This window comes from Castor canadensis, chromosome 15, assembly GCF_047511655.1.
Source record: "Castor canadensis chromosome 15, mCasCan1.hap1v2, whole genome shotgun sequence".
NCBI classification, from domain to species: domain Eukaryota; kingdom Metazoa; phylum Chordata; class Mammalia; order Rodentia; family Castoridae; genus Castor; species Castor canadensis.
In genome coordinates, this window is record NC_133400.1 from 50,304,378 (window position 1) to 50,330,478 (window position 26,101).

The 26,101-nt window shown below is 39.3% G+C and overlaps 1 protein-coding gene across 1 annotated transcript; it reads right to left on the minus strand.

Annotated features, from left to right (window-relative positions):
* Window positions 1-2,425: 2,425 nt before the first annotated feature.
* LOC109685331 (ly6/PLAUR domain-containing protein 8) lies at window positions 2,426-9,883 on the minus strand. Its single transcript, XM_074055398.1, is given in 7 exon segments — window positions 2,426-2,526; window positions 2,578-2,730; window positions 5,923-6,060; window positions 7,360-7,518; window positions 9,314-9,346; window positions 9,349-9,435; window positions 9,829-9,883. Coding segments are annotated over 7 exon segments (726 nt in total).
* Between the last annotated feature and the right edge of the window lie 16,218 nt (window positions 9,884-26,101).

Genomic DNA, 26,101 nt, shown 5'->3' on the forward strand with positions numbered 1-26,101 from the left:
CTGGCTCTAGAGTCATTTCCCTAACGACTTAGCTATACTACGTCTGAGGCTGAGGCTGAGAAGATGCACATGTAAACTTTCTCTCAGGATAGATGACTGAATTCTATCCAATGAGATATGAACATAAGTGATGGATATTACTGCCAGATATAGCCCCTAGGATATATAGTATATCCCTCCAGGCTATCTCTTTACTTATCAAAGAAGTACACGCAGAACACTTGCTTGAGAGTTCACTAAGTCCAGGGGGATGGTGGAATCATGGGATAGAAGGATCCCTTATTCTTGGAGGAGAGCTACATAGGAACATGTAGTCTACCCAGGAACATCCACACAGAGTTTAAGTAACTGAGAAGTGAACTTTTATTGTATGATTTTTTTTATTAAGATCTATTTGTTATGTCAGCGTACACTAGTCTGCTATTTTTAAAAATTTAATAGTAACTTTACAGTCGAGAATCTTGGAGGATCTCACCTTAACCAACTAGTCAAGTATAACATCACCAGTAATGTGACATATTGACATCATGTACCTTCTGATAAGATGCACTGAGAAGGGTATGTCATTGTTGTGGGTGATCTTGTCTCGAGATAATTTCACATAAACTCAAACTGAGAGACATTCTACTAAATAACTTTCCAATAATCTTAATTATCAAGGTCTTGAAAGATAGATTCCAGAACTATCACAGATTGGAAAAGACTGAAGAAACATGGGAATTAATTGCAAATAACTGGATCTTGTACCAGGAAAACTTGATGGAATGCAAATAAACCTGTTCATTAACTACATTGTTTCAATGCTCATTTCCTGATTTTAGTTACTATACTCTGGTGACATAAGATTTTAACATGGGGAGGGGTGAGGATAGGTAAGACACCTAAAAAATTAGCTAGCATTTGTTGCCCTTCACGCAGAGAAACTAAAGCAGATACCTTAAAAGCAACTGAGGCCAATAGGAAAAGGGGACCAGGAACTAGAGAAAAGGTTAGATCAAAAAGAATTAACCTAGAAGGTAACACACACGCACAGGAAATCAATGTGAGTCAATGCCCTGTATAGCTACCCTTATCTCAACTAGCAAAAACCCTTGTTCCTTCCTATTATTGCTTATACTCTCTCTTCAACAAAATTAGAGATAAGGGCAAAATAGTTTCTGCTGGGTATTGAGGGGGTGGGGGAGAGGGAGGGGGCGGAGTGGGTGGTAAGGAGGGGGTGGGGGCAGGGGGGAGAAATGACCCAAGCCTATATGCACATATGAATAATAAAAGAAAAAAAAAGACTTTAACATGAGAAGATGCTGGGTGAGGGGGGATAGTGGAACTCTACTATTTTTCTAACTTTTCAGTAAGATTTAAATTATTTCAAATAAAAAGGTAAAATAAATAAGAATGAATATATAAGAGTGGATGAGTTACCACCAGATGGCTTCTATGGTAGGTTTACGCTTGACACATAGTTGGTAATTCTGGATGAGAAAGGATCACATTCGTTTACACTGTTAATTTTTTTTATTACAGAAAACCCCATTCATCCAAGTCCAACTCAATACCCACTTTATTTACTAAACTTGAACCAATGTGTATTTTGGTCTGAAAAGTATTCTTACTCCCTGGTCATTTAATAAAGAGTAGATGATTTTGCACTTGCTTATAAGTTTTCTGTGGGAAGGGACTGGGGCTGTGGAGTCACATTTCATTATGAATAATACTGCATGAAACTTCCTTGGTCCAGGCATTGAGCCCAGCTTGTTGCCTGAAGGCTTGATCATATTGCTGCCTGGGGAGGTTAGCCACTAGGGCCATTTTGGTCTGAGCAGTTCTTTACACACACACTCTTCGGGACCCCACTGGTGAGAAGACCCTAAGATGACAGTCTTGTTTCCTTCACTCATGTGGAACTCTGATAACAATCAAAACCACATATCGGCCAAGATTGAAAGGTTGTAGTATCTTCTGTGGCAGCATCAGTGTCAACCAAGAGCCTTATTGGACTCAGGTAGGGTACTCCCTGTATGTGAATATGCAGACAATAGCATATGGAACCCTAGAGGTAAAGGGCTGCAAGTACAAGATGCCAGCAAAGTCAAAGGTCAGCTTCTCAGAAGCAAGATGAACAAGCAACAAGGATGTCCTCTGAGCCCTGAAACACACATACATGTTTCCAAAGCAATGACTCCACTTTCATCCCAGAGATGGGAGATGTTAGACAGTGGTTCAAACCAAACCTAGCCCAGAATGTATCAGGACAGATTTGATCAGTAAGTAAACCAACACTTTAAAAAAAGAAGATCCAATGTGGTTGTTGACATTACCTAAAGGTCCAATGATTTCCAACCCACTGAGCAGTTATACCAGAAGGGATGAGGACAAAAGGGACAGTGGCAACTCCACAGGCACTGAGCAGGACAGACGCCCAAGGATCTTAGAGCAGCAGTCCCAGCAGAAGGAGGCTGGCAACAGGCAAGGAAGCAAGGGAGGCTTTGAAGCCTGTGCTGGAGCTGGTGGTTGGTTTGGAGGTGACACCTGTGTTGGAGTTGGTGGTTGGTATGGAGAAGTCTGTGCTATTATCAGTACTTGGTATGGAAGTGGAAATTAACAAGGCATCTCTACATTCAACCTGCTAGAAGATGACCTCTCCAACTGTCTGATTTTTAGCAGCCAGGAACTGACAGGTGTCATTACTGATGTTGGAACAGCCTTTCAGCACAAGAGTGTTAGACTCAGAATCTGTGAATGAAAAGGAGACAGTAAGGACATCATACAACCCTTCACCCTTCCACCCCTGTCCCAGCCTGTTACTGATTCTCATTTGCAGCTTGACAGCTAAACAACTTTCAAGAGCTGGTCTGTCAAGGGCAAACACAACAATGGGATTGGACTTTGAGCACATGATAAAAGCGAGAGCACACAAGGGAGGGGTGAGGATAGGTAAGATACCTAAAAAACTAGCTAGCATTTGTTGCCCTCAAAGCAGAGAAACTAAAGCAGATACCTTAAAGCAACTGAGGCCAATAGGAAAAGGGGAACAGGTACTAGAGAAAAGGTTAGATCAAAAAGAATTAACCTAGAAGGTAACACCCACGCACAGGAAATCAATGTGAGTCAATGCCCTGTATAGCTACCCTTATCTCAACCAGCAAAAACAGTTGTTCCTTCCTATTATAGCTTATACTCTCTCTACAACAAAATTAGAAATAAGGGCAAAATAGTTTCTGCTGGGTATTGAGGGGGTTGGGGGGAGAGGGAGAGGGCAGAGTGGGTGGTAAGGGAGGGGGTGGGGGCAGGGGGGAGAAATGACCCAACCCTTGTATGCATATATGAATAATAAAAGAAAAAAAATAGCTGGTCTGTTCCTGAAACCCATGCAGGAAGGAGTTCAGAGTTAAGAACAACAAACAGTAATAGAAGAATGACCACCAAGGTCAGGAGCCAGATCCCTGCCTCCACCTAACCCCGTAGGAAACAGAGGCTGTGAGGGGTGGATTGCAAGCCCAGGCTTAAAAGTGAGGATCAGGTCTGGATCTTGTACTAGCACCTCCTGTGCTCCTACATAGTTGGCACATGAAAAAGCCAGTGACAGGATCAGAAGGCAGCCCTATGCACTCATTCAGGAAAGAAATTAACATCCTGTGTTCCCTATCCCCTTCCACTGTTTGATTTCAGATCCCACTCCTTTAGATGACTTTTCCCTGCTTCAGTTGTTCTTGAAAAAAGAGAAAAGCATGCAGAAGGAATTTAGGGAGAGCCTGATATCTCTACCTTAAATTAGAGTTCTGTTGTATTTAATCACGTTTTGAAACTGAGATCCTAAAAATCTGGCCCAAGGCATTTGCAAAGAAGATGTGGCTATAGTTTTGATTGAGCAGGTACTATCTACCTCTATTGTTCTGTCAGCTGCAACTCAAACAGCCCCAGGAGACAGGCAGCTCTAAGAGGACAGAAGGCCTCAAGAAAGTGAAGTGACTCCACTCAAAATTTATTAGAAGTGGGGCTACAATTTGAGTTTGAAGCTTACTCTTAACCTGCTCTGAAAAGGAGTGAGAAAAACCCTCTAAATTCCAGTGGAAAACCCAATTCACTGCTGTTTCAGAGCAAGTATCAGCACCAGGGGTTAGGAAGATACATTGATTAGCACATCTCTAGTGTAGTTTTCAAAGTGATCTTGAACAAAAACTAACAAGATTTATCAAAGACACATTTGTGGTAGCTTTGATCTATCAGGCTTTCAGCCTCAGTCAAGCTCTATGGAAAAAATATACATCCTTTACTCCAGAAGACACTGGTAACAAAATGAGTAGAGCAAGTCCTTCCAATGTCATTGTTGTCCTTGAATACAACTTTAGAGTTTAAAACCCATAGCAGTTTAGACATTCCAGAGATTTTAAAAGTGAAAAAGAGCCTTTGCTGCTTTGCTGGCATGTAGCTCAGTGATAGAATGTGTGCTTAGCATTTGCTGAGCCCAGGGTTAAATCACTAGTGAAGAGAGAGAGAGAGAGAGAGAGAGAGAGAGAGAGAGAGAGAGAGAGTTAAATTTACATGGATATTTCTAAGAAAAAGAAGCCATTGTAAAAAAGCTACATACTGAATAATTCCAACTATAGGACAGTCTGAAAACAGAAAACAATACAGACAGTAAAAAAATCAGTGTTTTCAAGTCTTTGTGGAGAAGGAGAGAGGATGAATAGGTAGAGCATAAAGGACTTATAAGGTTGTACAAATACTCTATACGATACTATAATCGTGTATACATGTAATTATACACTTGTCCCAACTCACAGAATGTACAATATTAAAGGTGAACCCTAATGTAAACTATGAGCTTTGGGTAATAATGATGTGTCAATGCAATCTCATCAAGTATACCACCTGGTGGCTGGCTGACACTGGGGGAGCCTGTATATGTGAGGGGCAGGAGAGGTAGAAGGGAAAGTTCTGTGACTTCTATTCAATTTTACTATGAATTTAAACTTCTCTAAATCATAAGTTGTATTTTTAAAAAGATATTAAAAATTCAGGATAAGTTTGGGGCTTGGCCCCAAAGAAAACTCCATGATTACAAGTAAACTTTGAAATTGACAACAAAAGTTGAAATCGAATTGTAGTTGGATGTTGGTTCCCTTAAACTTATTGTTCTGAGTCCTATTTTGTCAGAGACTGGCTGGATGTTAATTTTTGGTTTGCTTTCTTCTCTTTCTTCTGGGTCACTTTTAAACCACATTCCTCTGGGTCATTCACTTCCAGATCTGAAAACTTCCAGCCTTCCTCCACTACACTACCTCTTTTTTTCTCCACGCTGGTAATATGCAGAGGATGCAGCAGAGATTTATTAAGTCTTGGGGAAATTGATCAAGTCCTAAGTGAATAAGTATCAAAGCTACAAGATGGGAGTGGCCCACACCCTGAACTCTGCCGTGAAGTGCTCCATAGGAAAGAAATAAATGTCTGTCGCATGGAGCCATAGAATTTGGAGGTTGCACCAGTGTAATTGTTAGTATCAAGTGCTTTTTGTAAAAAAAAAAAAAAAAGTCAATTGGTTGGTTTCAAGGCCAAAGTTGACTGTTTCTGGGAGATGACCCCAGCAGTGACAAGCTAGACAGATAGAGATAAAAAGTATAAGTATAAAAGGAAATAAAAGTCACACCCATCCACAGCTACAAAATGATAGCGATCTAGTAAATAAGTAAATACTAGGAATGTAATGACTCAATTAAGTAAGCATGACTTAATTATAAACCACAGAGAATAGGGTTCAAGAGAAGCACAGTCAGAAGAAAGAGCTCTAGACTAAAAAGGCAGAAACTGCCACCAGATTAGATCTTCACTAAGAGTCTCTATCTTAAAGGCGTCCTGACCCTCAACCCCTGTGTTAACCTAGAACTTATGACTCACCCCATAAAGGGAGTGGGATGCAAGACGTACTACTTTTAAATTCTGCAATTAGATAGATGCACCGTACTTCTTCATAGCACTTCTGTGGCTTCTCACCACAAGATGATATGTTAGGTCCATAACAAGCAGAGCACTCTGTGCTTCTGAGCACATCTTCCAGTGGAGGATCTGGGTAGAATAAGAATAATTTCTCAGATGGTGTTATCATACAAGACTGGCACTGTCTTAGAAGAAAGGGGTCAAAAAAGCTTCCAGGAAGATACTAAGAATGAAGCAATTATATCTTTGGGAATCTCAGATTCAGCCTTAAAGACATCATTCCTCGTGAAAATATTTACAACAACAACCCTACAGATCTGCTCTTACAGACTGTACAGTCTTCAAGAACAACAGTCCATACATGCACTGGGATATAGACTAAGAGAAATGTAAGATTTCTAGGAAAGCCAGCTTACAGCCAATGTCAGCATTAGCCATCTAATGTCTACATGTCAAACTATTTCTCGTAAACACAGGCCACTGCTTAATATTGTGACTAGGAAGGAAAGAAATTATATTGAGAATCAACTCTGCCCTTAATTTTCTTTGCTTTATGACCATGGCCAATGATTTTTGCCTTTTTGGCCATATTTTCTCTTCTTTTAAAAGGTAGCCTTGGCCTATATTAGCAGTTCTCAAATTGTGTTCTAGGTACCCCTGTGTCTCTGAGACCTTTTGAGTTCAAAGGTTTTCCCTTTTTAGACAATACCAAGGTATCATTTGCCTCTTGTACTCCTTTTTCCTCATGAGCACACAGTGGCATCTTTTAGAAGCTACATGATATGTGTGAGATTTCATCAGATTGAATACACAAACAAATATGAGATTCCAACTTTCTTCTTCTAAGCTAGAAACTAAAGCGCTTTGAAATATCTCATATATATATATGTATTTAAATATATATATATACATATTTTAAAAAACCACTCTTCTCAGTAAGTGTTTTTGTTTTGAAAAACATACTTATTTTTATGCACAACTGTTATTACTATAATGTGTAGTTGTTAATTTTTAGTAAACTAACTAACATTTGTGAATTTCTTTGCTTTAAATTAGGACAGTAAATAGTGGTAGAGTCCACATAAACAAAAGTTCTTTGAAATCCTCAATAATTTTTAAAAGAGTCTTAACAGGGGCCCTGAGATCACAAAGTTTAAGAATGACTAATGAGCATCTTCTGCCTTTTCCACATCAATTGCAGTGCTTATAATACCTGTCTTTACTGAGAAAAGTGAAAGGATGGTATTAATGCTGGTTTCTCTCATTTGGTTCTCACATAATTGTTGTTAAGTTAGATGTTAATGTTATTCAGACAGTCATTGAAGTGCCTAGACATGAGATGTCACCCAAGGGGAAGGAGCACAGGTGGCAAAAGAAGGGCCACAACTTAGAGTTCATAGTACAGGTGGCCCCAGGGCCAGCACACACCCAGTGCTTCGCTGGTGTTATTGCAGTTCTTTCCTTGGCAGCACTGGCTTGCAAAGTGGAATTGTTCTCCATCAGACACATGGACAGTGAAGGCCACCAAGTCCATCTCCTGAGAACAATTTTCTGCTGAGCAGGACATATTCTGGTACAACACGGTGACTCCTCCTACATAAAAGCAAACACAGACTGTCAGCCCCCAGCAAGGAAAGCAAAGAAAGGCTCCAGAGGGGGTTACCTCAGCTCAGGGCTGTTTCAGAGACACTGGAAAAAGTTTTCTACAAATGAAAAAAAATCCTTCCCACCTTTAGTAGATTATCAGAGATGCAGGTTAAACTCTAGATAAAAGGCCAATGGGAAGCCAGAAAGTGGGTGATTCAGGCTGACACCTCCTATACTTGGCAACCAACCTTGACGTTTCTAAATATAATAAAGTAAACTTTATGGGCCTTATGTGCAACACATTTACAAACTACCTACGTGTTCCTTCTTAGAAACTGAACATGAATCCAGTCAAGCTCCATACCACAACTATGTAGTATGGTACCCACTAGCTATATGTTGCAATTTAAATTTAAATCTATATTAATTTAAATTAGCCAGGGATGGTGGTACATAGCTGTAATACCACCATGCAGGAGGCTGGGGCAGGAGGATCACAAGTTCAAGGCCAGCCTGAGTAACTTAATGAGATCTCATCTCAAAATAAAATTAAAAAGTGTGGGGATGAAGCTCAGTGGTAGAGAAGTTGCCTGGCATGTGTGAGATCCTGAGATCAATCCCTAGTGCCACAAAAAAAATTTTAATTTAATTTAAATAAATTTTCTTAATAATACTAGCCATATTTCAAATGCTTGATAAGCACATGTGGATACCATACATGAAAGTATTCATACAGACATTTCCATTGTTGAAAAAAGTATGACTGGGCAGCACTGGACTAGTTTGTAGGAAATACCAGGAACTGGAGGACTAACTAAATGACACCACAAGGAACCAATCAACCGAAGGCAAAATAGGGAACAGCTAAAGGAAAATGGCCCCATTTCTCCAACAAATACAAGGGATTAAACAAAAAAAATTTTTTAAGGTGATGGGAGCTGTTATTGAACAAATTAGACTTAAAGATCTAATGGCAAAATGCAATGTGAGGATTTTATTTGGATCCTTATCTCAACACATTAACTAATTATATCATGAAATCTTACAAACAACTGAGAAACTTTTAAAAAGGACTTGGTATTAGAAGAAACTGAAGAATTACAGTTAATTTCTTAGGAATGATCATGATATAATAGATAACAAAATGTCCTTATCACAGATGAATAGTGGAGCATTTATGTGGGAAATACCTATAGATGTATGTGCATTTACTTTTAAAAAAATATGGCAAAAAGTAGAAAAATGTTGATTATTGCTGACACAGGACAGTGTTGAAATGGTTTATTGTACTTTTCTTCTTGCTTTGTGTACAAAAAAAAAACCTTCTAAATGTTCTAAGAGAGAGGTAACCATCATGAGTACAATCAAAGTGCCTGGTGAGGAAATCTTGAATGAAAATAATTGATCTAGAAGAGAAAGGAACCAGGAAGAAGAGGGAAAAGGAGGGGGGGCTGGCAAAATGTAAGCGTCAAAGGCAAATTTGAAATTTAACTACCAGCTGTTCTCAGATCATATTAGTGTTCTCAGATCCACTAATATGTATCCAGAATGAGGCTTCAAGCAAGGGTAGCAATTTTAAAAACACCACAAGGGCTTATCTACTTGTTTAGTTCTGCACCTGTGTTATCATCTGACTCCTGCTCATCTTGGCCTTGAGTTGCCTCTCCAAGGACTCAGCTTCATGATCCCCTCTCTTCTTGCCCAGCCCAGCTCCACCTCAGGAATGTTATCCTCTCTGGCCACTTTCCTCAGCACTGCCCAGTGCAAGTCCCAGAGATAGGCAGAATACACACACCTGGCTCACCTAGAGAGGAGCTGGTTGAGGAATACAGCTTTGGGTATATTATGGACACTTAGACTCAGTGATATTGACACAGGGGCTTGTATATGAATCACACTGTGTACAGTTCAAGGATTCTGGGGAGACAAAATATGCAGCATTAGTGAACATTCAGTACACATTTATAGAGCACACCTTGGGCAAAGCACCATACCCATCTAAGGGAAAAGATATAGACAGGATGGCATCCCTGCTGTCTGGGAATCCCCAAATTTGCTGCTGTGAGATGGAGACACACCCATTAACTTCTCACCACTGTTCACCATTCCCCAGTGAGAAGATCCAACCTTGACCAACAACAGAGGGGCCCTTCTAAATGTAGTGCTCACAGATGGGTCTCATGCTCTCTACTGACCACATGCTAACATGAAAGACCATGTGAGAGGTCTCCAGAATATAAGGGCAAGAAGATTGTGGTCAGATAGAAAAGGGTTCCTCATCTCAAAATGGAGCCATGTCACTTCTCTCACCGACAGCTGCCACGGCAAGTGCTGCAATGACACCACCAACGAGGATGCCTTTCATGATGTTGGAGGTGACTTCTGCTTTTATGGGGCCACAGAACCTCAAGCCTGAAGAGACACAGAGAAGGCAGTTCCCAGAGGCTTGGAGCAATTCCTGTCACTTCCAAGGCATTTAAAATAAATTACACTGCAACAAGCCCAGTACTCAAGGATCCTTTGTGAAAGAAAAAAATCAGAATCCTGCACAAGGAGCACAGAGTTATGAGTTATCTTCCACCCTGCCCTTACATAAGGTCCAAATTTCTCTTATCTCAAATGTCTGCAGAAGCATCTATATACAAATATAAAGCACAACCTGGGGCATTTCCTGTGGAGCCCTTTCAGACACAAAATGAGCAGGTAAACTGATTCCCAATTCCACTGGGGGTGAAGTATAGATATGTGTCAGTCAGATTTCTATTACTATTACAAAATACCTGGGATAATCAACTTATATGAGGAAATATTTATTTTGGCTAGCAGCCTATGGTCACTTGGCCCCATCACTTCAGGCCTGTGGTTGTACAATATATTATGGCTGAATATATGACAAAGAAATTCTGTTCATGGCAGCTAGGAAGTGAAAAGGAAAGCTACCATGGGCCAGTATGTCAATATCTCCTTCAAAGGCATGTGGCCAATGAGCTAACATTATTAATCTCATCTCCTAAAGGTTCCACCACCTCACAATACTGCCACAGGCTGGCCACTAAGCCATAAATTTATCCAAATCATAACAGAGCCCAAGAAAAAATAGTTGAGGTAGAGTCCATCTCTCCCTCTCCTCTCCCAGAACACAATGTCTACCCTCTAGCTGATATCTCTCTGCCTTCATATTTTGTGCTTAGGGGTTATGTTGTTGCCACTATTACTGAAATATGCAGAAACCTATTGAGCACTTACTCTGTTCCCATCCTTTTGCACGTATTTATTTGTGCGATTTATCAATCTTAGCAGCAAGTTCCATTTCTTAGCCCATAGAGGAAATCAAGCCCTAGAAAGGTTAAATAACTCACTCAAAATTAAGGTTTCATTTCTGGAAGGTGTCAGTTGGGGTATGGTCCAGGACCTGAACTACCACTCCACACAGCCATTCAATAGGGGACAGCTCTCAACGCCTGGACACAGTTAAACTGTAGAGCGGAATCAGAAGCCCTTCTGCACTTCCAATTAGTGTGTCAACAATCTCTCTGCATCTTTCATTCTTGCCTTAAAACTGTCTGAATTAGATCTTTGAGGATCTCAAGTTTTTGTTATCTTCATGAGGATCCTAAATCAGCTCCTAGAATTTCAATTTGCCTATGTATTAAAGAAACATCGGAACAAATATCTGGCTCTGCACCAAGTCCTCCCTAATCATTATCTCATTTACCCTCTAAGTGGTAGCCATTTGCCATACATGGCTATTTAAGTTATTTCATTGAAATTAGACAAAATGAAATACTTTCTCTCAGTACACTAACCACATTTCAAGTGGCCAACTGCTGTATTGACCAGTGCAGGTACAGAAAATTTCTATCCTTGTCCTACTGGATAATGCTGCTATAATAAAGATTGTTGCCTCCATTCCACAGATAAGGAAACTGCAACATCAAGGAACAATGAAAGCAGCTCAAACTCACCCAGCTTGTAAGGCCAAAGCTAGAACTCCATTCTGGATTTTTCCAGCTCCAAACCCTAGTCACACCATGATAGCTGCCATTTACTAAGGTAGACTTAACCTTCCCTTTGTAGCTGCAGCCCTCCGCCAACTTACCCCACTCATGTACCCCACAGGGTACATTGCACACACCACAGATCATACAGTATGCATACAAACCATTCACACTACACTTCATATATGCCATTCACACTCATACATACCACATGCCACTCACACCACACTCATCATATACACACTACACACTACACGCACCATCATACTGTGATCCTCTGGTGAAAAGGAAACTAGCCCAATCAGGAGATAAGGAGCCTACATATTTTCCCAATCACCCTGCTATTTAGATATCCATGGAGAAAACTAAAGTATGTCTTGGTTGGAGCATGTGACACAAGTTGTGTGCTGGATCCTGTATTCCTTACATGCCTGGATACCCCTCCAGACCTGGAACACCAGTTATTTCCCCTGTCTTCAAAGAAGGAGAGCATTCCAGGAGCCAGGCCTCCTGGAGAAGTGCTGTTAGACATTGTTAATGTGAAGGAGGATGAGAAGGGAGAGAAAAATGTGAGGGTAAAAAGTTACAGAGGTTAAGACAGTCACATTAAGTCACAGATAGCTCCGCCATGTAAACTTGATGATCAGCGTCATTTTCAGAGGGAAATAACAGAGGTCCATAGAGGATAGAACCCAACTCTGGGGCACACAGCAGAAAGTCAGAGCCTGGAGGTGACCATGTAGTGGGACACAGGGCCTGCCAGTCACTTCTAGGAACCGGAGGGAATAGCAAGGCTGGAGGTCAAGGTAGGGGCCATGCAGGGTAGCATCTATACACTCCCTTGAAAATTTCTTCCCATTTGCAAAGTTCTATCATTAATATTTTCAGCAGTCTGTCAGGGTTCTACCACAATTGGTCTTATCTTACAGGAAAGCCAAAGCTCAGAAAGGCCAAAGCTCTAAAAATACAGTACCACACAGAACAACAGACAGCAGAATAAGTGAACCATGTCCTCATCCTACATCCTTCCTCTACTCCAGGTTTCCTTCTCTTGAGGATGCCATAGCAGAGGGCAATGTTGGAGGAAGGAGAGCCATGGAACATCCTGGTCCCCATTCAGGACAGGACTGAGTTGACCTTGAATGCCTTCCCTCTGGTTTCAGCTTCTCCCAGGATTTAGGCCCCAACCACAGAACCTTATTACCTTCTGCTTCTTGCCTGGACACTATCCTGAGGAAGTTGGATCCTGGCAGCATGTTGGAGCATTGTGAGAAGAGGCCATATATATCAGGTGGTTGTGGAATCAGAAAGCACAACTGCTTTCTGGGGAGGAGCCTCTATGTCAGATGGCCAAGGCTTCAGGTTGTTAAACTGTGCCCTGCCCAGCTATGCTATGCACACTCACACATACCATGTGCCACTCACAGACAGGGATACAGGCAGCTTAAACCTCTAGCACCTATGTAGTTAGTATCCTTTGAGACTTCCAGGAATTGTAAGTAACTTCTGTCAAGGTCTGCCAATGACAAAATGTGCAAAGGAGTAAAGAGTATTGTTGTCATCTTCTAGTATCTGCCATGGTCCACTTCAAAGGCCTGTGAATAGCATTGCCTTATACCACCTTGATTAAACAGTTCCATTTGTAGTCCCTAAAATAGCCATATTTCCAGATAGAAGAAAGACATAATAGAGTTTTTTCCATAGGCATAAATATAGGTCTGAGTCAGCATTCACCAAAGGACTCTGACCACAAGAGGTCCATGCAGTTCAGAAAAGGAGCTGAAGACCCCTGGGAAAATGTCTTAATCTCACTCAGTTTCAGGGTCCTCCAGCTAAGATGAGGCTAACCCACTATATAGCCTTACAATGTGGTGAAGGGGCTATAAAGTAAAACCCCTAACCCCAGCATGCTGCCACCGCCTAATCAAGACAGCTTGCCTACTGTAATGTGGGTAGCCAACATCGGTAAGAGTCCCAAATCAGAGTCCAAATGAGGAGACTGAGGTTCCCTCCCAGTCTCCTCACATTTTGCCATGGTGCTCCACCACACACACACACACACACACACATGTGCATGCACGTGTACTCAAACACACAAAGGTGAGGGGGAGCACTTCTGCTGAAGATGAAGTTGAGGGATATATATCACACCAATACCCACAGCTTGCATTTAAATTTTGATATTCTTTGATCTTAAAAATAAATATCCCTTAGCCATTTGCTATCCTAGTCTGTGGCTCAGTTCTCTTTCCTTTTCTTAAGCTCATGCATTCAACAAACATTTCTGAGTGCCCTACATATGTTAAGCTTGCTCTAGGCATTTGGGAGATATCTGTGAGCAAGGACACAAAAAATTTTCCTCTTCTGGAATGTAGTCTTGAGGGAGAGACATAAGATAAATAAATATGATAAATAAGCAAATTATAAAGGGGTAAGAATGTGGTGATTTTTCTGATAAAAAGCTAAGTATCAGGGTAATGCATCAACAGTGCTGGGGAACACAGGATTCAATTTTAAATAGATCACGATGTTGCCTGGAGATGGCAAAATCTGTCACTTTTATAAGCAGAGCTTCTGGCTATCTCTTCTTTGTTCTCTCCTCTCCTCACCATGCACCCACAGATTGCTTAACATAGCATTTTCCTAAACAAGGATGGTCTCCTCTCTAACAGAATACTGTTATTTCCAGCATACTTTGTCATTTCTTCGATCCAGCAACCTAACAGGGCCCAGTGTGGTGAAGTGGGAACAGGGATGTGGGTGGTTGAAAGATCCCATGCATGTGACTTCCTCAAGCTACAGATGGAGGACCTAAAGTACCCACAAGTACCCCCTCAAGTATTAGGCTGAGGACAGACACAGGAAATCAGGCTAATCAATGTTAATTCTTCTCAGAAGTCATAAGATGCCCAGGAAAAATGAGACAAGAGCAACTAGAAATGTCTGTTTGAATCCAGACTTTGTGCCTCCTATTACATAAATTACTTATTAACCTTGTTCACTTGGCACAAGCTCCCTGTCTTTAAAATAGGAGCACCAGGCCCTAAAAATTTCTCTGGACTCTTCACACCATTCTACCATGTATTTGTCCCCTAGGGTCATCTGTCAGCAAATGTTGTAGAGGTTTCTCATCTTGAGGGAGTCATAGCATGTGTAGTCTCAATGCAGACACTGAAGGTTAACAGCAACCTCTGAACTATGCTGTACAACAGTACTGGGTCCATTTCTTTTGAGGCCCTGGATAGTGCACAAGTGGGTATCACCTTAATAGATGATATAATACTCTTTAATAGATGAAGAAACTGAGGCCCAGAGAGTTCTTCCCTCTAGGTCTAAAGACACCTGAGATAACACTTTTTGTATTCCAACACAGCTCAGGTGGCACTGAGCCTCTACCAAAAGGCTTGAGAACATTGACTCCACTCAAGTCTTCCTTGTTCCAGGAGTCACCTTTCATCACTAGTATGAGGTCCAAGCACCTGAATCAGTCACAAGGTGTAATGAAAAAGAACCTTCCTAAATCAGACCCTCCTTCAGAAGAGCCAAGAAACCCAGAAACTAAGAAGACACCAGGTCTCAACAAACAGTCCAACTTTCTTTTTTTTGTTGTTTATTTATTCACATGTGCATACATTGTTTGGGTCATTTCTCCACGCTGCCATACTCCTCCACACTTTCACCCCTCCCCTCCTCAGTTTCAGGCAGGTCCCGTTCTGCCTTTGTGACTGATTTTGTTGAAAAACAGACATAAGCATAATAAGAAAGAAAAAGCATTTTTGCTAGTTGAGTTAAGGATAGCTATACAGAAAGATTCCTACTATTGCTCTAATGTACCCATGTGTTACGACCCATGTTGATTCAACTCTAATTGATCTTTACATTGGTTCCTGATCTCCTGCTACTGATAACCTGTTGTTTTAAAGTTTCTGTATTAGTTCCTCTGGAGTGGCGACATCAAATGCTTTCATGTTTTGAGTTTTCTACCTATTCCTATATCTCCCGTATGTGCTCCCCCTTGTCATGTGATCCAAGTCCAAACACATTGCTGCATTGGCCCTAGATCTAAAGTCCGCATATGAGGGAGAACATACAATTTTTGGTCTTCTGAGCCTCATTAACCTCACTCAGAATGATGTTCTCCAGTTCCATCCATTTACCTGCAAAAGATAAGATTTGATTCTTCTTCATGGCTGAGTAAAATTCCATTGTGTATAAATACCACATTTTCTTCATCCATTCATCAGTAGTGGGGCATCTTGGTAATTTCCATAACTTGGCTATTGTGAATAGTGATGAAATAAACATGGGTGTGCAGGTGCCTCTTGAGTAACGTGTGTTGCATTCCTTTGGTATTTCCCCAGGAGAGGGATTGCTGGATCATATGGCAGGTCTATGTTTAGATTTTTAAGAAGCCTCCAAATTTTTATCCAGAGTGGTTGCACCAGCTTGCATTCCCACCAGCAGTGTACAAGGGTTCCTTTTCCACCAGAACTTTGCCAACACATGTTGTTGGTGGTGTTTTTGATGATGGCTATTCTAACAGGGGTGAGGTGGAATCTTAGTGTGGTTTTGATTTGCATTTCCTTTATAGCTAGAGATGGTGAGCATTTTTCCATGTGTTTTTTGGCCATTTGAATTTCTTCTTTTGAAAAAGTTCTGTTTAGTTCAGTTGCCCATTTCTTAATTGGTTCACTGATTTTAGGAGAGTTTAGTTTCTTAAGTTCCCTGTATATTCTGGTTATCAGTCCCTTGCCTGATGTATAGCTGGCAAATATTTTCTCCCACACTGTGGGTGGTCTCTTCAGTTTACAGACCATTTCTTTTGTTGTGCAGAAGTTTTTTAAAATGTTATGAAGTCCCATTTGTGCATCCTTTCTCTTCATTGCTGAGCTGCTGCGGTATGAGGAAGTCCTTGCCTATACCTATTTGTTCCAGAGTGTTTCCTGCTCCTTCCTGTAGTAAACTTCAGAGTTTCAGGTCTGATATTTAGGTCCTTGATCCATTTTGAGCTGATACCAGTACAAGGTGATAGACATGGATCTAGTTTCAGTTTCTTGCAGACGGTTAACCACTTTTCCCAGCAACGTTTGTTGAAAATGCTGTCTTTTCTCCATTGTATATTTTTGGCACCTTTGTCAAAAATGAGGTGGGTGTAGTTGTGTGGGTTCATATCTGGGTCCTCTATTCTGTTCCACTGGTCTTCATGTCTGTCTTTGTGCCAGTACCATGCTGTTTTTATTGCTATTGCTTTGTAATATATTTTGAAGTAAGGTACTGTGATACCTCCAGCATTTCTCTTTTGGCTGAGTATTGCCTTAGCTATTCATGGACTCTTGTGTTTCCAAATGAACTTTACGGTGGATTTTTCAATCTCTGTGATGAATGTCACCGGGATCTTGATGGGAATTGCATTAAACATGTAGATTGCTTTTGGTTGTATACCCATTTTTATTATGTTGATTCTACCAATCCATGAGCACGGGAGATCTCTCCACTTTCTGCAGTCTTCCTCGATCTCTTTCTTCAGGAGTTTGTAATTCTCCTTGTAGAGGTCATTCACATCCTTTGTTAACTTTACTCCTAGATATTTGATTTTCTTTTGAGGTTATTGTGAATGAAACTGTTTCCATGTGTTCCTTCTCAGATTGTTCATTGTTGGTGTATAGAAAAGCTAATGATTTTTATAAGTTGATTTATCTTTCCACCTTGCTGCACCTGTTTATGGTGTCTAAGAGTCTTTGGGTAGAGTTTTTTTTGGGTCTTTTAGGTATAGGATCATATCATCTGCAAATAAGGATATTTTGACAGTTTCTTTACCTGTTCGTATTCCTTTTATTTCTTCTTCTTGCCTATTGGCTCTGGCTAGAAATTCCAGTACTATGTTGAATAAGAATGGGGAGAGTGAGCATCGTTGTCTTGTTGTCATTTTAGGGGAATGGTTTCAGTTTTTCTCCACTAAGTATGACATTGGCTATAACTTTGTCATATATAACCTTTACAATGTTGTGGTACACTCCTTCTATTCTTAGTTTTCTTACAGCTTTTATCATGAAGTGGTGTTAGATCTTGTTGAAGGCTTTTTCTGCATTTATTGAGATGATCAACTGGTTTTTTGTCTTTGCTTCTATTGATGTGCTGTATTACATTTATAGATTTGCATATATTGAACCACTCCTGCATCCAAGTTGGGATGAAGCCAACTTGGTCATGGTGAATGATCTTTCTGATGTGTAGTTGGATTCGGTTTGCCATTATTTATTGAGGATTTTTCCATCAATGTTCATTAGGGAAATTGGCTTGTAGTTCTCCTTTTTGGAGGTGTCTTTGGTTTTTGGATGAGAGCTTTTATCATGAAGTGGTGTTAGGCAAGAAGAAGAAATAAAAAAATATACGATGGAGAAAAGACAATTGTTGAAGAGGCTCTTCAACAAATGTTGCTGGGAAAAGTGGTTAACCGTCTGCAAGAAACTGAAACTAGATCCATGTCTATCACCTTGTACTAGTATCAACTCAAAATGGATCAAGGACCTAAATATCAGACCTGAAACTCTGAAGTTTACTACAGGAAGGAGCAGGAAACACTCTGGAACAAATAGGTATAGGCAAGGACTTCCTCATACCGCAGCAGCTCAGCAATGAAGAGAAAGGATGCACAAATGGGACTTCATAACATTTTAAAAAACTTCTGCACAACAAAAGAAATGGTCTGTAAACTGAAGAGACCACCCACAGTGTGGGAGAAAATATTTGCCAGCTATACATCAGGCAAGGGACTGATAACCAGAATATACAGGGAACTTAAGAAACTAAACTCTCCTAAAATCAGTGAACCAATTAAGAAATGGGCAACTGAACTAAACAGAACTTTTTCAAAAGAAGAAATTCAAATGGCCAAAAAACACATGGAAAAATGCTCACCATCTCTAGCTATAAAGGAAATGCAAATCAAAACCACACTAAGATTCCACCTCACCCCTGTTAGAATAGCCATCATCAAAAACACCACCAACAACATGTGTTGGCAAAGTTCTGGTGGAAAAGGAACCCTTGTACACTGCTGGTGGGAATGCAAGCTGGTGCAACCACTCTGGATAAAAATTTGGAGGCTTCTTAAAAATCTAAACATAGACCTGCCATATGATCCAGCAATCCCTCTCCTGGGGAAATACCAAAGGAATGCAACACACGTTACTCAAGAGGCACCTGCACACCCATGTTTATTTCATCACTATTCACAATAGCCAAGTTATGGAAATTACCAAGATGCCCCACTACTGATGAATGGATGAAGAAAATGTGGTATTTATACACAATGGAATTTTACTCAGCCATGAAGAAGAATCAAATCTTATCTTTTGCAGGTAAATGGATGGAACTGGAGAACATCATTCTGAGTGAGGTTAATGAGGCTCAGAAGACCAAAAATTGTATGTTCTCCCTCATATGCGGACTTTAGATCTAGGGCCAATGCAGCAATGTGTTTGGACTTGGATCACATGACAAGGGGGAGCACATATGGAAGATGTAGGAATAGGTAGAAAACTCAAAACATGAAAGCATTTGATGTCGCCACTCCAGAGGAACTAATACAGAAACCTTAAAGTAACAGAGGTTAACATGAGACGGGGATTAGGAACCAATGTAAAGATCAGTTAGAGGTGAATCAACATGGGTTGTAACACATAAATACATGAAAGCAATGCTAGGAATCTTCTGTATAGCTATCCTTAACCCAACTAGCAAAAATGCTTTTTCATTCTTATTATGCTTATGTCTTCTCTTCAACAAAGTTAGAGATAAGGACAGACAGGTTCTACCTGAAAGTGAGTGGGAATGGTGGGGAGAGGGGCAAGCGGGAAAAATGACCCAAACAATGTATGCACGTATGACTAAATGAATAATAAAATATTTTTAACAAAAGAAATAGCCATGAAGTAGATGGTAAAATGCCCAACATCACTAATCACCAGGGAAATAAAAATCAAAACCAAAATGTGATACCATCTCACCCAGTTAGAATGGCTACGATCAAAAATAACAAATTTTCTCAAGGATGTGGAATTGCAAATTAATACAGCCATTATGAAAACAGTGTAAATGTTCCCCAAAATTAGAAATAGAACTACCACATTACCCAGCTATTCCATCATGATGTATATATACAGAGGAAATGAAATGAAAATATCAGAGTACCTGCACTCCCATGTTCATTGCAGCATTCTTCACAAGTCAGTACGTGAAATCTACCAAAATGGCAATTGATGGATGAATGGATTTGGAAAATATATATAATATATGTTACATGTACATATATATTTATGTATGTATGTATACATATACATTTATATATATATATATATATATGTTATTCAGCCATAAAAAAAGAATGAAATTCTGACATTTGTGGCAACATGGATGGAGGACATTATGTGACATTAAATAAACCAAGAAGTACATGTTCTCACTCATAATATATGGATGCTTAAAAAGTTAATTTCATGGGAGTATAGAGTAGAATATGTGTTATCAGAGACTGGATAAAGGAGAGAGGAGGAAACACTAGAAAAGAATATGGAGATTCCTCAAAAAGCTAAAAGATAGAACTGCCATATGATCAAGTGATACCACTCCTGGACATCTACCCAAAGGAAAGAAAGTCAGAATACAGTACAGACACCTATACACCAATGTTCATCACAGCACTATTCACAATAACTAAGCTATGTGTTCATTAAAAATAAAAATAAAAAAGGGGAGATGGCAGATTAGAGATACCTAGCACTTTCCCACATATCTACAAATCTGTAACAAAACATTAGGTTCCTGTCTATGGGGAGAGGCTGGTAGTATAGATAGATAAGAAATGACAATAGTAAACTATAGACAAAGAACAGGGAAAATCCAGAAATACTTAACTTTAGATTTATAAAAGAAACAAAGGACCCTATTAGAGAATGCTAAGCAAAACAGTAGGGAAAAGGAATCTCCCCCCACTGTGGTTGCAGACAAAAAAAAGTAAAGGAAACCCTCCTCAGGAGACTCCATAGGTGAACAAGTTGGGTAAAAACATCAGACATTCTGCAAAAACTAAACTTATATACAGGAGATCTGGGTACCACGTAGCAAGCAGATGATGAAGAAGGGACTCTAGCACTTTCCAACTCATTGGAAGTCATCTCAGGAGAGGTCTTAAACACAAACACCTCAGTAAGGATGCTTTGTATCTCCAGCCAGCAATTTTATATCTCCAAACTCTAAAAGCTTTCCCACCATCAACTGACTAAGCAAACATGTGTGCCAATGAAACTAGCTGAGAGTGGGACTCAAATTCATTAACATGGAATGAATTGGGTGGAAAGCACAAACTGCAAGCCTGAGGTGCAAGGGTTGGGAGAGCCTGCCACATGCCATCACCTCAGGTGCATAGGACCTGGCACAAGTTGAGTGAGAAATAGTTTGGGAGTCAGCATGAACATGGAAATTGTGTAAGCCAAAACCTAGAGCAGTTTTGTGGCAAATGAGTATGAGTGTGCCTGCTGAGGAGTGATTGCTGGCATGTCACCATCTCCTCAAGTTGCAGGTGCTATCTGTTGGGAGTTGAATAGAGAGCAAATTGGGAGTTGGCACAGACCACAGTCATGTGGGAATCACACAAGTCAAGTAGAGAGTCATCTAGGAACTAGCCTGGAGCAAACTAGGTCAGTAGTCCCTGGCCACCAAGAATCAATAGGGAAATCACTGCTTGCTGTTTATTCAACTTGAAAACAGCATTTTCTGCCTACATGCTGTGCTGGAGATCTGGCTCAGGGCATCACAAGGACTGGATGGGTGGTCTGCCACTGAGCTAAATGCCAAAATGAGACAACCCACCACAGTTTAACCTGTTTGGGATTCAGAGGGAAAAACTATTCTGGGTAGAAGGGAATCCACCTACCTTCTCAATAAGGAAGAACTACAATTCTCTCTATTTGTTTTTACTTTCTTTCTCTTTTGCAACTGCTATTACTTATGTGTTTCTATCCTTTTTTCTTATTATTCCATCTTTCTCTGGACATATCTCACTCTTCTTTCTCTTCCTATTATATCTTAATACTATCACAACATACACTTTCCCCTTGTTCATACCTTTCTTCTTCTCTTTTCTCCTCTTCCCCCTCTTTTTATTACTTATTTACTAATACCTGTAATATTAAAACTTTTTAGAACTCCTAGTTTATCACATAACTATCTTAGTCCCTTTCCTTTATAACCTTATTGTGGGAGTAGTTGATGTGTACAATTCTTTTTTACTACATATAAATAACTGGTTTGTTTTTAAAGTGATGATTTCATTATCGCTGCCTACTTTCTCTCCTCTTAGTAGTAGTAAAAGAGATATCTAACCTAACAGACATGCAAATTACAACATGGGAACACAAGTAATGTGAAAAGGCAAGGCAATCTAGCTCCTTCTAAAGCTTATAATGCCTGAATACCTGAGTGCAAAGATACTGAAATGGCTGAAATGCCAAGCAAGTCAGCAACATGTATGAAAAATTGAGCAAGGAAATTGATATTTTGGGGAAAAGCAAATGAAAATGAAAATCTCAATAAATCAAACAAAAAGCAAATTAGAAGGAATCACCAGTAGGCTAAATCAAGCAGAAAAATGCATAACAGAGATTGAAGATAAATTGAAGAAATATTACACTCAGACAACCATAAAGAAAAGCAATAAACAATCATGACCACAACCCTAAATACTCTGGGACATATTCAAGAGATAAAACTTAAGAATCCATGGGATAGAAGAAGGAGTTGAGATAAAAAGCATAGAAAACTCATTCTATGAAATTGTACCATAAAATTTCCCATATCTTGGGAAAGATATGGTCATGAAAATACATGAAGCATTTAGAACCACATGGCCAATAAATAACCACTCCATACCAAGTTAAAATGCCAAAATTTGAGAACAAAGGATACTGAAATCTGCAAGACAAAAAAACTACCTTACTTACAAAGGCAAACACATCAGAATTACAGCAGATCTCCCAGCAGAAACCCTAAAATCCAAGAGAGTGTGGATGGTATATTTTTAGCCCTGAAAGAAAATAACTGACAACCAAGGTTACAATTACCAGCAAAGATATCCTTCAAAATTGAGATGGAGAAATAAAGACCTTCTGAGATAAGCATAAGCCAAAGCAATTAATGACCACTAATCCAGGATTGCAGAATATACTTAAAGAATACTACACATAGAAGAAGAAGAAAGACAGCTAAGGAAAGAAAAAAAATTCATGAGAGGAATAGATGAACACATCGGAATTAGAAAACAGTTCAAATATGATCAACTCAGCAAAATCCTAAGATGAACAAAAGCAAAAGAAAAGAACAAAAAGAACTCAAATAAACCAGGAAAATTACCAACAAAAGTCACAGGAATTGGCAAATAGCTCTTAAGAATAATCCTAAATACAAATGATCTTAACTCCCCAATCAAAAGACATATATTAACTGAGTGGATTTTTTTAAAGATATAATTTTTTATTATCGCTAAGAAATATACTCACGGGCAAAACACAGACTAAAAGTAAAAGGATTGACAATTATTTCCCAAGCAAGGAGAAGTCCAAAGCAAGCAAGAGCAGCTATACTCATATCTGACAAAGTAGACTTGAAGCCAAATTAATCAGAAGAGATAAAGAGATAGATATTTTTAAAAAGATCAATGATGAAGAAGATTTAATGAGTCTATATAAACAGTTATTTATATGTGCATCTTTATGTGCATATATACCTATACATGCATAATTTCATGAAACAAACATTACTGGACAAAAGGAAACAGACAGGTCCAGATTCAATAACAGCAGGTGACTTCAACATCCCACTCTCAACAACAAATAGATCATCCAGACAAAAAATCAAAAAGATACCTCAGAGTTAAACCAAATGGACTTAACAGACATCTGTACTATTCCATCCAACAGTTGCAGAATATACATTTTTCTCAGCAGTTTATGGAACTTTCTCCAAAGTAGATCACATTTTAGTCCATAAAGCAAGTCTTAACAAATATTTTAAAAATCAAAATAATTTTCTCTATCTTAATAGATGAAAATGGAATAAAATTAGAAATTAATAGAAGAAGAAACTACACAAACTTAAAACATATGGATATTGAAAACACACTTTTGAATGATTAGAGGGTCATTGAAGAAATCAGGAAGGAAATTAAAAATTCCTGAATCAAATGAAAATGAAAACACAACTCACTAGAAAGTTTGGGTCACAGCAAAGGCAGCGCTAAGAGGAAAGTTTATAGCTATGAGTATCTACATTAAAAAAAATCAGACAAATCCCAAATAAATAATCTAATGATGCACCTCCAGGTCTTAGAAAAATAAGAACAAGTCAAATGCAAAACTGGTAAATAGAAAGAAACAATGAAGATCTAATTATAAATTAATGAAATGGAGACTAGAAGAACAATATAAAGAATAAAGGAAACAAAGAGCTGGTTCTTTACAAACGTAAATAAGACTGGCAAGCCCTTAGCAAGCCAACCAAAAGAAGGTGAGACAAGACCCAAATTAATAAAATTAGAGGTGAAAAGGGGAATATTATAAAAAATAGAAATGAAATTCAGAATATCATCAAGGAATATATTTAAACTTATATTCCAATAAATTGGAAAATCTAGAAGAAATGAGTAAACTTCTAGACACATATGACCAACCAAAATCCAATCAGGAGAATATAAACAACTTAAACAGATTTATAATGAACAGTGAGATTGAAATAGCAATAAAAAGACTACCAACAAAGAAAAAACCCTGAACTGATAGATTTACTGCTGAATTCTAGCAGACCTTTAAAGAAGAACTACACCAAGGCAACCTATTTCAAAACATAGAAGAAATGCTATCAAACTCATTCTATGGAGCCAGTATTACCCTAATCCCAAAATCAGACAAGGATATGACAAAAAATATTTTAAAACTACATACCAATTTCCTGGATGAAGTTAGATACAAAAATTCTCAATAAAATACTTGCAAACCTAATTTGACAACATTAAAAAAAAATCATATACCGTGATCAAGTTGATTTCATTCAAGAGATGCAAAGATCCTTCAACATACGGAAATCAATGAACATAATATAAAATATAAACAGAATAAAGGAAAAAACACATGATCATCTCAATAGATGCAAAAGAGGCTTTGGACAAAATTCAATATCCCTTCATGATATAAAGAAATTAGGAATAGAAGGGACATACATCAACATAATAAAGACTACATACCACAAACCTACAGCTAACACTGTACTAAATGGGAAAAGATCCTATACTTAAAAGACCCTAAAAACTCCACCAATAAACTCTTAGATCTGATAAACACTTTCAACAAAGTGGCAGGGTACAAAATCAACACACCCAAATCAGTAGCTTTTTATATTCCTTTGTTTGTTTGTTTTGTAGTAATGGGGTTTGAACTCAGAGCTTCACATTTGCTGGACAGGAACTACTCCACCAACCCTTCATTGTTTTGTGTATTTTTGAGACAGGGTCTGGTAAACTATTTGACCTGGCTAGCCTCAACTGTGATTCTTCTGATTTCTGCTTCCTGAGTAGGTAGGATTACAGGTGAGAGAACGGCGACCAGCCACTTTTTTATGTTCCTAATAGCCCAAGGCCACATCCTCAGAATGACCTTAGTCCTACTTCAAGTACCTGCCTGAAAAAACTCCAGGCTGTCAGAAGATCTGCTGTTTGCTGCAGCCAATACCTGAGAATAGGGCCTCTACTCTGTGGGAGGGCAGGAGTGTGACATCCATAAATACCAGTTAACAAGCCAGATGGGTTTCACATGAACCAAAGCATCTTCCCCTTGCTTTTGTGATTTTTCATTTTCCTACTCTACTGAGCCCTTGATTCCACCCCTTCCTAATTCCCCATTCTCCCTTTCAAACCCCTAGTCACCTCTGTGCCAATTAAAGTTTAGGTCCATCCATCCTGTACTCTTCCTCATTGCAATAAATATGTTAAATATTAAAATCTGTCCATATGAACTGTGGGCATGGTTCAAGTGATAGAGTGCTTGACTAGCAAGCATGAAGCCCTGTATTCAATCCCCAATAACACACACACACACACACAAATCTGTCCTGACAACCATAACTAGTGTTCTGCTATTTTCTATCTTTGACACCCCACCTTCCAACCTCTTAGGAATCAGATTATCCAAGGTTCCTAATGATTATAACAAAACACTAAACTGGGTTCCAGGGTATTTAACATGCTGACAGGTCAGGTCTCCATGTCATATAGATCAGGCTTTGGGGTACATGGTACTGACCTATTGAGAAGCCAAATAACACAATTATGGGTAGACAAAAGATCTATGAGAACAGTGTGGACTGTAAAGTCTTACTGACTTGTCTAGTGGAAGTCATCTAAAGAAAGGACAAACGGGGTAGTTTTGAAGCACCTATGACCACACACCTATGTCAGGATCCAATAAAAGCTATCTGCTCTGTCACTCAGATGCCAGCACCATCACAGAGAGGATGCTGGTTCTGCTTCTGAAGATTAC